Source organism: Lipomyces chichibuensis (assembly GCF_038497645.1).
Source record: "Lipomyces chichibuensis strain CBS 12929 unplaced genomic scaffold V1513scaffold_13, whole genome shotgun sequence".
Classification (NCBI taxonomy): domain Eukaryota; kingdom Fungi; phylum Ascomycota; class Lipomycetes; order Lipomycetales; family Lipomycetaceae; genus Lipomyces; species Lipomyces chichibuensis.
Window position 1 is genome coordinate 333,986 of NW_027117465.1, and position 14,772 is coordinate 348,757.

General features: G+C 46.0%; 7 protein-coding genes across 7 annotated transcripts; 3 read left to right on the plus strand and 4 right to left on the minus strand.

Annotated features, from left to right (window-relative positions):
* The first annotated feature begins 97 nt into the window (after window positions 1-97).
* On the plus strand, window positions 98-1,531 carry V1513DRAFT_443994 (Phospholipase/carboxylesterase/thioesterase). The gene is made up of 4 exons (XM_066897903.1): window positions 98-715; window positions 797-991; window positions 1,058-1,138; window positions 1,186-1,531. The coding sequence occupies exons 1-4, from the start codon at window positions 539-541 to the stop codon at window positions 1,402-1,404; spliced, it is 672 nt and encodes a 223-aa protein (XP_066753951.1). The 5' UTR covers window positions 98-538; the 3' UTR covers window positions 1,405-1,531.
* Window positions 1,429-3,845, minus strand: V1513DRAFT_443996 (GDP dissociation inhibitor-domain-containing protein). Its single transcript, XM_066897904.1, has 4 exons — window positions 3,404-3,845; window positions 3,191-3,312; window positions 3,118-3,126; window positions 1,429-3,062 (listed from the first exon to the last, which is right to left on the minus strand). The coding sequence occupies exons 1-4, from the start codon at window positions 3,493-3,495 to the stop codon at window positions 1,645-1,647; spliced, it is 1,641 nt and encodes a 546-aa protein (XP_066753952.1). The 5' UTR covers window positions 3,496-3,845; the 3' UTR covers window positions 1,429-1,644.
* Window positions 3,846-3,939: 94 nt separating this feature from the next.
* On the plus strand, window positions 3,940-5,405 carry V1513DRAFT_399293 (uncharacterized protein). Its single transcript, XM_066895451.1, has 3 exons — window positions 3,940-4,103; window positions 4,182-4,498; window positions 4,617-5,405. The coding sequence occupies exons 1-3, from the start codon at window positions 4,065-4,067 to the stop codon at window positions 5,041-5,043; spliced, it is 783 nt and encodes a 260-aa protein (XP_066753953.1). The 5' UTR covers window positions 3,940-4,064; the 3' UTR covers window positions 5,044-5,405.
* On the minus strand, window positions 5,277-7,167 carry V1513DRAFT_444003 (uncharacterized protein). The gene has a single exon (XM_066897905.1). The coding sequence runs from the start codon at window positions 6,921-6,923 to the stop codon at window positions 5,391-5,393; it is 1,533 nt and encodes a 510-aa protein (XP_066753954.1). The 5' UTR covers window positions 6,924-7,167; the 3' UTR covers window positions 5,277-5,390.
* Window positions 7,168-7,259: 92 nt separating this feature from the next.
* On the plus strand, window positions 7,260-9,199 carry V1513DRAFT_399300 (uncharacterized protein). The gene is made up of 3 exons (XM_066895452.1): window positions 7,260-8,628; window positions 8,678-8,784; window positions 8,848-9,199. The coding sequence occupies exons 1-3, from the start codon at window positions 7,452-7,454 to the stop codon at window positions 9,001-9,003; spliced, it is 1,440 nt and encodes a 479-aa protein (XP_066753955.1). The 5' UTR covers window positions 7,260-7,451; the 3' UTR covers window positions 9,004-9,199.
* Window positions 9,144-12,425, minus strand: V1513DRAFT_444008 (Cullin). Its single transcript, XM_066897906.1, has 7 exons — window positions 12,027-12,425; window positions 11,926-11,942; window positions 11,778-11,848; window positions 11,643-11,716; window positions 11,409-11,576; window positions 11,208-11,349; window positions 9,144-11,158 (listed from the first exon to the last, which is right to left on the minus strand). Exons 2-7 carry the CDS (start codon window positions 11,937-11,939, stop codon window positions 9,456-9,458), a joined length of 2,172 nt encoding a protein of 723 aa, XP_066753956.1. The 5' UTR covers window positions 11,940-11,942; window positions 12,027-12,425; the 3' UTR covers window positions 9,144-9,455.
* A 70-nt stretch (window positions 12,426-12,495) lies between these two features.
* V1513DRAFT_444012 (guanine nucleotide binding protein, alpha subunit) lies at window positions 12,496-14,562 on the minus strand. The gene is made up of 7 exons (XM_066897907.1): window positions 14,140-14,562; window positions 13,895-14,079; window positions 13,676-13,836; window positions 13,365-13,623; window positions 13,156-13,309; window positions 13,022-13,106; window positions 12,496-12,966 (listed from the first exon to the last, which is right to left on the minus strand). Exons 1-7 carry the CDS (start codon window positions 14,264-14,266, stop codon window positions 12,867-12,869), a joined length of 1,071 nt encoding a protein of 356 aa, XP_066753957.1. The 5' UTR covers window positions 14,267-14,562; the 3' UTR covers window positions 12,496-12,866.
* Between the last annotated feature and the right edge of the window lie 210 nt (window positions 14,563-14,772).

A 14,772-nucleotide genomic window follows, 5' to 3' on the forward strand; every position in this document is an offset into this window, starting at 1 on the left:
ATATTTTGTCTATCTGTTTGAAGCGCAGCGCGGTTAGGTCCCTAGTAATGGTCTCTCAGTGACACAACGGCAAAATTTGTAGGTATGTCCACCAAGGTTTGTTAATCGCAGTCTCTGACCACTATCATTAGTAAAAAAAATGTTCGGTGAGCTACACTGACCAAAAATTTGGATTTGTTGTTAACTTGTATCCTGGCACTGCTCCATACTACTACTACTGGTCGATACGCATTGTCACCACCGCTCTCTGCCCTAATAAACTCGATAATCCGACCATCTCATCGCTTCTGCAGTAGCCGACGAACTCATCTCATATAACCACCATTGCATATCTTGCTCAATATCCACGCTGTCGCCCACCGCTCTCTTCCGCCGCGCTCTGCTTCCCTCCCTTGCGAGCCTCTTCCTCTTGTATCTGTTTGCGCCGCGGCTCCTTTGGCTTGACTCGCAGCGCTCACAGTCTACCGCCGCACAACAGTCTCCACAAGAAGACCCTGCATCACTAGCACACAAGCTCGCCGGCGATACCAGTACAAGTATGTCAGCAGTCCGCATCCCCGCTCTCAAGGAGCACACTGCTACCTTCATCTTCTTGCACGGTCTTGGTGACTCGGGATCCGGATGGAGATTTTTGGCGGACGAGTATAGAAAGTTGAAGGTCCTTGACCATGTCGCGTTCATTTTCCCTAACGCTCCGACGCAGAAGGTTACTCTGGTAGGTAGCTATTATTGCTCTATGAGCCTACGGTGGCGTACAAAGTATATTGGGCGTGCCCGGTCTAATGCGTGTATTCAGAATTTTGGTCTTCAGATGCCTTCCTGGTTCGATATCGTATCACTTGACAAGGTCGAGACTCAGGAAGATACCCATGGGATGCTTGAAAGTGCCGGCCGACTACGAAAATTTATCGACGATGAGATCGCTAAGGGTATCAAGCCCGAGAGAATAGTAATTGGTGGTTTCAGCCAAGGCTGCACAATCAGTTTATTGGTGAGTTCGAAACAACTTGGAAGACCAAATCCACAACGGGCAGTTGCTAATAACTGAAATTTCCAGACTGGTCTAACTACGGACGTAAAGCTTGGTGGAGTTGTTGGTTTGTCAGGCTTCATTCCCATGCGATCGCAAATATCAAAGGTTTGTCCTGGTAGATTGGTAAACGAACAAATTGTTAACCATTGTAGCTCCACGAAAAAAAGGGGATTAAAATGCCATTTTTCGTCGGTCACGGTACTAGCGATCCGGTTGTAAAATACGAGTACGGCGTCTTCACCAAGCAGATCTTGGAATCTCTAAATATTCCGCACGAGTTTCACGAGTATAAGGGCCTGACTCACAGCGCGTCACCACAGGAGATCAATGATGTTCTCCAATTTTTGAATAAACAACTACCAGATAATTAGAAGAGAGTTGAGCATGGATACTTTGTGGATTGTCATATGTAGACGTTGTCTAGTTGTTAACGTATTGGCCGGTATAATCTGCCGGTGCCGAAATTAATTAACCAATCAATATTCCATCATTATACACAAAAAGCAAATTATATCACATAAATAACGTACAAGACCCCTTGCAGCGCAAAAGCACAAATATACCACACACCTAAAACTCAAACTCCCGTCGTTGACACTTGTCTAGCCAAATTATATGGTCATTTCACCAGCCACTTCCTCGAAATCGGAGTGGTGGCCCATGACGTCGTCTTCTTTGTCTTCGGCGATATCGCGAATATCGGTATCTGCTGCCGCAGCAGTTGCGGTAGCATCATCGTCCTCATCTTCGAAATCAACTTCAAAGAAGTCGTCGGTGGTACCTGTAACAAGCTCATAGAGACCTTTTGCCTGATCAACAATACCTTCGAACGCGAGATCGATGGATGGCGCGATGGTGCATATCACCTTTGAGTCTGCAGTAGGCTCAATAGGCCTGACCGTCACTTTCTGAGAATAAGTGAGCTTAAGGAGATACTTCAGCGATTCTTTGGGAGTGAAGTTCCTCAAACTCTCGCCTAACCGCACTGATGAAATGACAGGCAAACCGTTCGGCAGGTAAGATATTTCCTCTTCGTTAACGTCAAACTCGAAATTCTCCGTCGACTCTCGAAGAATAGTCTCTTCCAATTTCTCCAGTGCCACATACAAGTATTTCCGACCCTGCTCGCCACTTTCCTGCGTCGAAAGATACCAGATGGCCTGACCGGACGGGCACTGTCCACTACCGCTTCCCATTACAAGCACCTGCACGGCAAATCGGTTACCGTCTAAGGTGTCTACTGGGAATACCACAACGGCAGCAGATTCACCCTCAGCAAACCATTCTTTGCAGTCTTTCTCGACAACAGCCACCATTCTCGTGATCTCCTCGTCACCAGCGACAACACCTTCACTCGAAATGATCTTTTCTGTGACCTTGATCTTCTCGCCGGAATCTAATTCTGCGTCACTGGTCGTCTCGTCAAAGCCTATCAGCTTGGTGCCGAGTCTATAGACGGCGCCAGCAACAGCCGCTGACCGACAAAAGCCCTGCGCAAGCTCGCCTCCGGTACCGTACATGGAATACATAGCTGGAAAATTGCCATACACCTGCATCGATGTCAGATAGCGTTTTATTGCACCAAGTGCCAGTTCTGTTGGCGCTTTTGGCGTTGGTAATAATCCAATAGAGTGAACTAATTCGACTATCTGTGGGGCATCCAATGCGAACCTCTCCTCAAGGAACTTTGAAATTGGTTCATCTTTGTACTCTTGCCAAACGGTAGTGTTCTGTTCCCAGTCGAGAACGAACTTCATAAATCTCATGAGACTGCGCTTGGTGAGGAGTGTAAGTGTCTGGCTCGTGAAAATGTCTTCCTTCGTTCCGGGAACCTTCTCAAACGAGTCTTGCTCGAATGTGTGAAAGGATCCCAGCGGCTTAAATTCAAGGTAGCGAGATACGCGGCTCTTAATGAGGAGGTTGAGCAGATCAGAGCGCGTGAAAAGGATGTGTGGACTGAGATCAATTGCATATTTCCGTGGATCAAGGTTGCGCGAAATATAAAGATAAGCGTCCGAGAACGGGGTATCTACATGTCATGTGAGCATGAATTCTATCCACTTGCAGTGTTTGATAGGACATACTGTTGGAGGCTAAAACCATGCAGTTAATATGTGATCTTTAGTTTAGGCAAGATATTAATTAAGTGTCACTTACCAGCCTCGTTCACACGATCGGTCCAAGCTTTGAGCTCATCCAAATTCAGAGCAGCCCATGACCCTCCATAATACGGGTTGCTGTCTATATGTAAAACATTGGTTCCTTGCCATGCAAGAGCACTACAAATGGTGTGTTAACTGTGAACGCAGCAAATCTGTTTTCAAAGGCGCAATGAAGTCTATATGGCAATGAATAAAACAAATTACATACGCAGCAACAATGCTTTCGACAAGACCCGTACCGTAGATCAAGACATCGCACGTCTCTGTAGAACCTGCAGCCGACGTTGTCGTGGTCGCCATTGAGGTTCGCGGGTTCTGTATATACCGGAAAATCTTTGCAGGCTTGGGACTCGAAGCCGCAGTAAAAGAACGCTCTGTTGTGATTCAGGAATTGTTATCCAACCGTTATCTCAGTTGACCGGAGGGTAGACCCAATATATGAAGTGACAGAAAACACCAATTGATCGAAGCAGTCGATTTGGACAATGGGAAACGAAGAGACCAAGTAGAGCAGTTCACGGTGGCTATTGCGGGGCGATATTGAGATGAGGGATCCGTGCAGCCCAGACGCAAGGATGTCGAGAGGCGGCAAAGAAAAGTACTATGCTCCAAAAGTCCATGCATACTGTGCCCTAACTCCGAAACCCATAATCACAGCCCTAAGTTAATAAGGATCTCATCTATTAGGGTTTGATCTCCAGATTAGGGTAGTATCTCGGCATTCAAGCCGCTTCTCGTCGCAATGTACAAGCTTGAGTTCACCAAACGCAAGTACATACTCTGTCAGGTCAACTCTTGGCAAAGCAAAGTGATAAACGATCATAGATTATATTGTTGCTTCTTGGACTACTGAGAGGCGGACATTCAGCATGTCGTCTTCACAGCCACAGATCAGCTTGCCTCTACTTGTATGTATCGCTAGCCGCGCCTTCCCTCGGCAAATTTACCACTTACGTCTGCCCTCTTGCTGACCACTTCTATTTCAGAGCCTCTCTTTACTGCAAGATCTTGTCCAGCCTATTACCCATGACATCGCACTAGAAGCTTTCTCGCGAGAGAAACGCAGTCGGCAACCATGTCCCTCGTGCGGCGCGATCCATCACTCGCGTGCATCATCTGGAGCCGTCGGCAAGGGACACTATGTAGATCGACCGGGACAGGATATCTACGGCAGAGCAAAACAACAGGCTTCTGAGTCTGGATCGTACTTTGAATGCACTAACTGTGCTCGAAAAGTTGCTGCGTCGCGATACGCAGCGCATCTGGAACGGTGTCTTGGTGGACGTGGCGCAAGGAACAAGAAGTATGCATACTATTTTTGTATATCGAGTCTTGTTGTGAGACTAAGTATACTGTTGGAGGCTATATATTGGAGAATGGGTTCCGCCTCCGTGATAGCAAATACTAATAACTTGTAACAGTGCCGCAGCCTCGTCCTCAGCTCCGTCAATAGCCTCACCCATGTCATTATCTCCGTCCTCACCGTATGTCACAGAGGACGAGTCACCACCCACCAAGCCAGCGACCAAAAAGCGCAAAGTAAACGGCATGGCAAAGGGCCAGCAGCATGCGCACGGCGTCTCTACAACGCCGAATTCGCCAGCGACGAATAATGGAGGTCACGAACTTGATAATCACTCTGATCCTGGCGAAATCACTGGGAGGTCCAGTGCTAAAACAGTGCCTGGGAGATCAAGTGAGAAGACGCTTCCAGGAATGTCGTCATATCATAAGTCACAGGTGTCGAAGTTTTTGGACCGCGTAGGAAGCCCGATATTACAGTCTGGTGACAACTATTCGGGGAAAGGGCGTGCGGGCATAAAGCTCGAGAATGTTGACGATGAATAGGCTTTACACGCAAACTAGATAGCACTGCATACATGTGTTTATACAGATTGGCATCGGAGTAAGAGGTATTCATGGGCGTCATGTAGGCCAATGGTTAACTGAGGGATCCAGCGGTGTTACCGGAGTTCGTTTAACATCGGGCATTTTGCATTGCATTTACTGGTAGCTAATAAGGCACCAGTTTGTTGGTATACTGTGGATTGGCATCAAATAAGTATTTTCATGGGCGTTCATGCGATAATCATGAGGCTGAATTACCATTATTGGTTCAACCTCTCTAATGTATTCCTGGCATTTCATATGCATACACTATGCCATAAAGTAAAACTATCTACAAGTACACCACGTTAATGGGATCGAGGATTCTTTGACGTGAGCACAACGACCCGATCAGAAAATCCGGCTGCACCTCCCTCGCGGCGAATTATGTCTTCTGCTGTCCATATTTGTCCCATTGCATCGCCACTGCGCATTTCCACACCAATTATAGCGGCATTTCGCGTGCTGGGAATTCGCAGCATCTCTCTCTCGACTACCCAACCCACATCATGGGCGGTCTTGGCGACATGTTCGACTAACGCTCCATATGTGCTTAGCTTCTGGTTATGTCGCGGTGCAGATTCCAGCGGTAACTGAATAGATGTAGGATAGCGATATTTAGCACCAGAAAGGGCATGTGAACAACAAGGGATAACTATAAATGGCTGCCCTAGCAACGGGATCCACGGCGTCAGCTCGTCAGAATGGTTGCCAATCAGAAAGGTCCTTTCTGGAAATTTTCCATCGTGAAATCGGAGCCCCTTATTACCTATCTCCATGCCTGTATCTAAACATAAGTAAGGTACAAGCACCTCCTCTCTCAGGCAGTCTTGTACGTGATCAGGAAAAATCTCCCACGTTTTCCGACGACGGGCGTCGAAGCCGTAGCCGGTGTATCCTTCCATAATAAGGATGTACACTAGCACTCCGTTTCCACATCCAATATCGACAAAGTTAATACTCTTTTTGGCGCTACCTTTTTCAGTATACCTAGCATCCCAAAGCTCCATCAAGAAAGCAGCGATCGCCAGATCTTCAAAAACATGCTTTTTGGGATCAGTACTTTCTACCCAGCGCGAGACTAAATCGCGCGCATATCGCCGCTTAAGTGATACATAGGTATCTTGAAATGATACTTGATCAATAACGACGTCGTGTTGTACACGTTTCTGATACCCGTTCATGACCCCGAGCGAATGCTTGCACGCTGTCGCTAGCAGTCTGAGAGCCGTTCGTTCGAGCCGATTTGGTAGTGCCACAGTTTCTGGTGACGGTGAAAATAAACGATAAAATAACTGAAGTCTATTCGTGCCATTGTGGGTCCGCGTGGATGTGTAGTGAAGTAGGATGCCAGACACAGCTGGGTGGTAATATGGTGTCGATTCCGGCGATTCTATGCCATGCGGTAGGTACAAAATCGAAGATGAACCTGCACCATCTGATAGTAATAAACAGCTCTGTCGCATCGGCAAATCTTTGTCCTGATTCCTCGGAATTATTTCTCGTATAATCCTTCTTTTAATGCGTACACACCGCAAAAAGATGCCAAGTTTCTCTATTTCGCAGCATATTTCCTTTTCCTTAATTGCATAATTCTCAAAACTGACAGCAACGTCTTTACGACTATCAATGACGCTGTCGTACAGAATATCAGCGCGCATAATGCTTGTCGAGTTGATATTCGGGTGGAATATTAAATTCAGCATTGCCACCTCGAAGTGCTCAATGGGCTTGAACACGCATCCATTTTGCTGCAGCACAGGATGCCAAAACTGATTGAGGGTGCCTGCTATCGGCACATTAATAGTGAAAGGCTCTGGATCCGAAGACGTTAATACCATTGGCTCGATACAATAGTCTCTGGAGGGGTGAGGCAGCTGGTGATGGACATAAAGAATTAACGGAAAAATGTTCGGGCTAGGGTTTCTAAGCCGATCGAGACTTTCAGTCTAATCTTTGAATTAATCCCGTAAATCTACCGATATTTTATTCACAGGCAATGCATCAATAACACAAGGTGACCAACGAAGACTTGTCCCCACCGGCTTGGGCCGCTTGACGACGAGCAATCCTGCGAAGATGACTCGTCCGATCTGCCAACCGGCAACGTCACCGAACCGTACTTTCCGTGCGGCCGCTCCACCTCAAAGCCGCATCATCGAACCTTAATTTCAGCACTGTTGTACTTCGCATGGGCCGATCTGAAATTCCCTCGTCGCGGTAACTCGTCCATATTCCCATACTTGTTATCGACGATCTGAAACGCAGCAACTTGGAATAGGCATACTCGACTCAGCAGGCGTTGCTTTGGAGCGGCAATGGTGGATATGAAGAATTAAGAATAAACGAGACACAATATCAACACCGAGATGCCGGCAGAGGAGCCCATGCCTCCGCAGTCAGCAGGGAGAGATAAGGGCTTGCCGGACACTTCAGTTCCCGCTGAGTCAAGCAGGAGCACTACAACTACAGGATTGCCGCAAAGGCCAGTGGTGAAGGCATCGGCTCCTACAGCAATGCTATCTCCGCGGGCTGTGCCGGTGTGGGCTGCCAAGGAGACTGAGCAACAGGAGCAACAGTCTGACGGCGGTACAGTGACATCGAATGATAATACTCGGCCATCCAATCTCTCTGTGACTTCATCATCTGGCCGAACGCATGTGACTTCTGGGAATCAGTTGCAGAACCCACCGTCGCCGATTCTGGCTGCTACGAACACAACAGAACCTTTATTTTATTCCACAGAGGCAGGCTCCTCTCAGTCACGCTGGAAGGATTTCGTATTGCAATCACAACCGCCCGACCAGGGTAGGATCGAGAATGAGCTGCGGAGCGTGTCAACCGCCTTAATAGGGAGTGGTACAACCGCAGGAGCTTTGTTGCGGGGTCCCACCGGGGACAAAAGCAAGTACCCTGACGGTACGCCTCCTAATGAGCGGAAGAACAGCAATGTCAGCAAGAGTAGTAGATCAGGCCACTTCATTCATCAGAAGCGAAAAATAATACCAATATCGGATCTAGAACAGCAAATGGACTTGAGTGGGCCTTGGAATCCAGGACGGGAACATAAACCCACAGGCGCTGTGTCCGAGTTGGTATCACGAGCGGGTGCAGCACTATCTATTCCCACGGCAGCCCCAACGGCAGATCACCACCACAGCAGTAGACTGTCGCAGAGTGGTAGCTTCTCTGACTATTCAACAAATAGCTTGGTGCAATTTCAAATGACGTCCGAGATTGCGGAAAAGCAACGTCGGAAACGGTGGAAGATAAACCTGAGAGTCATGCTCCTTGATAATCCATATGTACCCATGACGCTCCGATCGGGTATTTTTGTATTATCTGTTCTTGCATTGGCTTTGGCGGTCAGCGTCTTTAGGTACTCGAGCCAATATAATGGTCCTGGGCCGATAAGTCAGCAGCCGTCAACTATTATGGCCATTTGCGTGCAATCTGTCGCGATGGTGTATTTGGTTTACATCACATACGATGAGTATTCTGGTAAACCACTTGGTCTACGAAACGCGAAAGACAAAGTCAAATTGAGTACGTCCTTTTGTGATTTTGGTTGTAGAAATTTCTGACAATTCGGCAGTCATGCTGGATCTATTGTTTATCATATTCTCGTCAGCTAATCTGTCTTTGTCATTCAACACTCTATATGACAAGCAATGGCTTTGTCAATCACCTTCCGTACCCAGTGTATGTCATGTCATTTATCTCATCACTAACAATCTATTCCAAGTTAACCGCATAAATTTATAGGCAACCGATGCAACTCCATACGACGGTCCTATCTGCAGTCGACAGCGTGGTCTCGCCTCGTTTTTGTTTTTGGTATTATTAATGTGGGTGATGACATTTACAATTAGTATCTTCAGAGTTGTCGAGCGAGTCAGCGGCGGTGGCAATGAGGTTTAAATGTAAACTGCGATGGACCATACGCTGCAAGTACTGGGATGTAGCAGGGGCCGATACATGCATATAGTAGAAAATCGGGTAAGATTATTTGCTTGCTTTCTTATAATATACTACTTAGGGATTTCTTATTAAATCTCATTGTCGTCTTGCTTGGCAAATGGAATCCAAATTAAATGCAATGAACTTATTACATATAGTCACATAAATATAGTATCATCTATTTCTGTAAACAAAACGATAAGCCGAACGCGAAAACCTATACTCTCGTGACAACACAGTTAAGACTAATTGCAATAATTTCGTTCATGTACAATGACAACACGTCTTCATTCCTCGACATGTATAGAACAACCGTTAAAGACCAAGATACAACACCTCGCCTTGCAAGCAACCAATTCGTTCACTACAATGCAATTCTTCGTTTTACCTCCTTCCACATCTGTAAATCGTAATTACGCCAGGTACGAATATCTGTCGCCATCAATTCGCTCAAGGTATTCCTTCTCAATCAAGAAATCGATACATTTTTTAATCTCAGGAACCTTTGGCGTAAACCGCGACTTAATTTGAGCGATAGTCTCCTGCACCAGGACAACGTGCTTCAAAACCTTTCTGGCCTTCATGATACGAACGATAGCGCTCTGCATCAACATCTTCCGATCCTCTTCGATTGTCTTGTGCGTCGTCTCAGTTTCCTGCTTCTGCTCAGATCGTAGAGGAACGTTCAAGTTAACTCGTATCTTCTTGTTCTTAAAGTCCATGTTTAATGTGTACTTCGTACCGGGATCTCCGACTTCCCCGCTACCCTCCAAAAGGAGAACTCGAGCCTTGACAAGAATACTTAGCGAGCCGACCAGATATTCCTTATTTAACGCCGTGATCTGTTGAAGCTGCTCGTAGGAGTATGTGTCACCATTGTTGTAAGGCAAGAGAATTGCCATCTGAAAAGTGGACACCTGAAAGGTATACCCGACTTTGTTTGACGAATTTGGATAATTCGCCTTCAACTCCCCTTTCGACAACTGCCAAAGCCAGGTCAGCTTGCGACCGGAATGTTTACTCTGATAAAATGATTGGAAGCGCTCAAAGGTCTTGACGAGTTCGTCTGGGAGGTTGAATGTTGTGTTAATCGGCGTGAGTGGCCAGAAGTTGGTGCCAAGCACCAGGATTGTGAAATCGATAGTCAACTCCGAAGGATCCAAATTCTTTGCCATGGCTTCTCGGAACTGTATTTGCAGATCCTGAGAAACATTCATATCCTGGAACATACGCTGCAGCTTGCTTGTGTATTCGTGGCCACAGGCCTCCTTGAGCTTGGAAATCATGCTCGACTCCGCGTCATCGGAAGTTGACGTACCGTGAACCAGTCGCCGCGACAACATACGAGTGTAGAACTTCTGGAAAACATCCTTGTCATCGATGTACTTGAAAATAGTCATGATATCGTTTAACTTGGCGTCCAAATCACTGTCTTCAGCCGACTTGCCGCTTTTCTTCAGCAATGCATCACTGTACTTCGCTAGTAGCTCCGGTGACTTCGACGAAGACTGGCTGCAAACTTTGTTTCGGTTGATAAATTCGCGACAGGCATTATCCAATGATTTGACAAAGTCAGTGTCATCATTGAAAGCATACTGCACGAGATGCGCATATTGCCTGTAAACCTCCAATAGCGCGTCCGCGTATGCTTTGGGGTCCAAGTTTTCACCAGCTTCGTTTGCAAGTTTCTCGATTGCTGCCAGACCCTGCTTGCGGACGTGGGTTTCAAACTTTCCGCGAAGCGGTTCCAGACCATTCTGAATGCGAGACAAGAGAGTGAACATGCGCTTCAAGTCCTCCTGTCTATTGGTTTCCAACAGGTTCTGGAACTCATCTCTTAGCAAATCGGCATGATCGTATATCAAAACGGTTTCGCATGTCCGCATCAAGATTTTCTCGGTGCTCTGGTGAAGGTACAACTGAACCCTGCCGGCTTCTTCCTGTAGTCGTACTTCAGCCTTCTTCATATAATCGACTACACTGTTCTCAGCAACGAATCGCTTAGATTCGTCCTTGTAGTAAGCTTCTGTGGAGGCAATGAATGGGCCTTCGAAATAGGTCTTGTAGACGGACAAACTAACTTTTCTCGAATCGTGCTCGTCAAGCCCAAGATTAACTAAGTTTAGTCAGTATGCAATCCCGGACCAGACCGCGTACAAACTTACCAAACGATCCCACGACATTCTTAATATCCGTGTTCTCGATACTTTCGCCATTTCGTTGCTTCTCAACCAGCTTGAGCACAGCTGTCATCAGGTTCGACTGTATCGAATCGAAGAAGACAGATCGCCATTTCACCAAACATAACTGAGTTTGCCATGCATTAATAGAGAAACCTTGTACAGCATGTCTATGCAACCACTTACGGTATTGACATCGTACACAGTCCTCCGACCTTCGTCGCGTTCTCTCTTAACCCAGTGCCGGTTAAGATATTCAAAAATGTGATTTAGATATCTAGCTCCTGTAGTGTATCGATTCCAAGTGCGAATGTAGTATTTAATCAGTCCCTCGTCTACGAACTGGCCAGCCTCCTACGCGATGTAAGCTTCAGATCATGTCCGATAACTACTATTTGGCGTAATTCAGGCAATACTTACCAACTTAATGTTTTCCAAGTGTTTCTCGAGATACTCGATAAGCTTGTTGTATAGTTCAGCGCCGAGAAGTTGAGCTGTTCAATGTTTTCTTCAGTCTCTGTCCCAATGTAAGTCGATATTAACATATAATCCTACCTCCTCGTGATGTTGCTGGGTGTCCAACTTGAGTCGTAGGTCTAGCCGCTGTACAAAACTGATATATAGCACTATATTACGGACCCCGCGTCCGATGACGCATCAACTGTCAGATATATTCGCAAAAGCACTATCCAGGAAGACGTACGTATAAATTTTCATATACTAAACAACGAAGGTACTCATTAGTTGCCCACGCATCAGAAATGAAAGCGGTAATAGTGGAACAGTCAAGACCTAAGTACTTACCAATGCCGGAGTCAGACCCTCCTCAAGGTTCTTAGCCAGGACCTTGTCGATTCCAACCTCCACGATCGCCCATCTAACTGACGTGTCAGTATCCCGAGATCTAATCGTGCCCAATGTTGCAGATCATCAGACTGAGACGCCTGAACATCTGTGGTGAATAATCCACTCGTGCACGCGCCACAAATAAACTGATAGTCACTCGCGAAGGAAAGTAGCGACTTACGTTGAAGTCAGGGAGTCGGCCGCACTATCAGACGGAGGCATGGCGGATTCTGAAACGAAGTAGTAGGCCAACCAACGCTGCGTTCGAGAAGAGAGTTGTCGGATACACTGATGTCGTGGGAATTGGCTAGATCGCGACGACCAAAGTTGGATTTCCGCTGACCCTAACCTCTGCAGGTTTGCTGGTCCTCAGTTCCCATTATTTTTTGACCGTCACCAAAGCAGAAGATGCAGAGCAGTTTCATGATTTTTAATGATGACTCAATGCAACGTTGAATGTCTCCTCCTTTCGAGCAGAATATATATCCTTGTTACAGATTCGCCTGCTTACATGTCCATCTGTAAACGCGTATATACAAGTACATATACATGGTTTGAATGGCCAACACCTTATAGTGTAGCCAGCATTCAATTTCAATTCAATATAAATATATGCCAAATAAATCTCAAACGCCTGATAAATTTTCAGAGCCAAATTCATATAAAGCCTGAATATGCGACCAAATCCTATAATGAAGGAACAAAAAGAATGTGGCCACCCGCACACATGACAGTGTAGACAGGGGTCCAATGTCTAAATGCAAGAAATCACAGCCATCCTCATATCCAAACCAACTTTCATAAAATTCCAGAGTCTTTTAATGAGTTTTGTAGAATCGTCTCTTCCACAGCCGCAAAGACGAGGCGAATGTTACTAGTATTCGTAGCTTGAGTCAGACTAGATATTCAACGTCAGTAAGATTCTGCCTCCGACTAGTAATAAGACTGCATACTGTGGGTAGATGTTCAAGCCGCTTCTGTTCAATTGAGTAAACCTCCAAAGAATAAATTTTGCGGCTTTATTGAAATCGTCACCGCCTTAATCATATCAGTATTAACCAGCCAAACAGTCGTCTGTAATATTTACCATCATAATCATTGAACCAGTCACTCAGTGCCACTTTCTTCAATTTCTCCTCAAAGACATCGACCTTGTTCAAGAAGAGGACGATACTGCTTCGCAAAAACCACCGACTATTTACTACTGAATCAAACAGTATTAAGCTTTCTAACATCCGATTCTATCAAACTGTAAGCACGCGATTGTATGTAGACGTAGCACGTAGTGTTGCATACCTGTCCGGGATCTTCCAACAACACCTGGTCATACTCGCTGAGTGCCACGCAAAATATGATTAGTGTAACACCCTCAAAACAATGGATCCACTTTTTTCTTTCACTGCGTTGGCCCCCGACATCAAACATATGAATTGTGAGCTGATTCATTGGGAATTTGGTTTCAAAAATGCCAGTTGTCTTGATACGTGCTCGTAGGACATCAGTTTCGTTAGGTAGATAATCATTTGCACCTATTCGGTCTAGACTATTCAGAAAACTATCGTAACATTAGTATAACTGCACAGTCACAATATCCGAGAATACCGTACTATTTCGCTGAGTCCATCAAGTAAAATTCGGTCTGACGATCAAGGACTCGAGTCATAACCGGGTCGTGATAAACAGAGTTGATTGCCCGAACAGCTTTGGGATCAAGCATTTGCGACGGGTCGCTATCGAGATGAAAGTCGACAATATAGTTAATATACTCCTATGATGGTAAGTTAGCGCGTACGTTGCCTACAAACTAACATAAGCCAGTAACCTACTTCGTTTTCTGGCCTTTCCAACTTCAACTCTAGCTCCTTCATGCCATCAATTAGCCCTCGTATTGATTCTAGCAAATTTTTGAAAATTGTGCTACGGTAGAGTGCAAGCTCTTCTGCAGAATAACCATTTTGGTGTATAATTTTCATTTGCTTGACGATGGTCGATTTCCCGCTTTCTCCAGAACCTGAACAAACAAAAATATTAACAACCGTCACTTCAACAGAATGCAACAAACCACATCTACCTAATAGCAAGACCTTGCAAACTTTCTGAGCTCTTTTGTGATCTTCTTCCAGCAATTTGTCTATTTGAGCGCTCCTTTTGCGGTCTTGCACTTCGTGCGAGTCCTCTGTTGACATACACGATCCCATTATGATACGGATAAGTTAGAGTAAAGAGAAATATGTAGATATTTTGTGAACTGCTGCTAAAGCTCAGATATAGCAGGGCGAGAGTAACTGCTGCGTCGGTCGAAGTTGGGAAGTGCGAGCCACCGTCGCGTTGCCCAGACGAGCCGCGCTCCGGTGGAGTGATGTGGCACGTGTTACTTGGCGCTCCGACGGTATGCCAGAACACTCGAGCGAGTACTTCGATAGCGATGAGGTCTGTTAAAAGAGTCCGGCGAGATTGTGGAAAAAGCCGCGTCGGGGAGCAACTACAAAACGCTTGGGACGAAGCAACGATTTGACTCCTCGAGGAGCTTCGGCACTCGCTCGAAAGAATAAGTTGTATCGACTACCAGCCATCTCAGATAATCCATGTGAATTTAGCTGGCAACATCCTTTTTTTCAGACGACTTGGATCGACTTTTCACCGTGTTGGCGACCCGCTACTTATGGCGATGCTATCGTTGTTACCATACTCTGGTTATAGGATT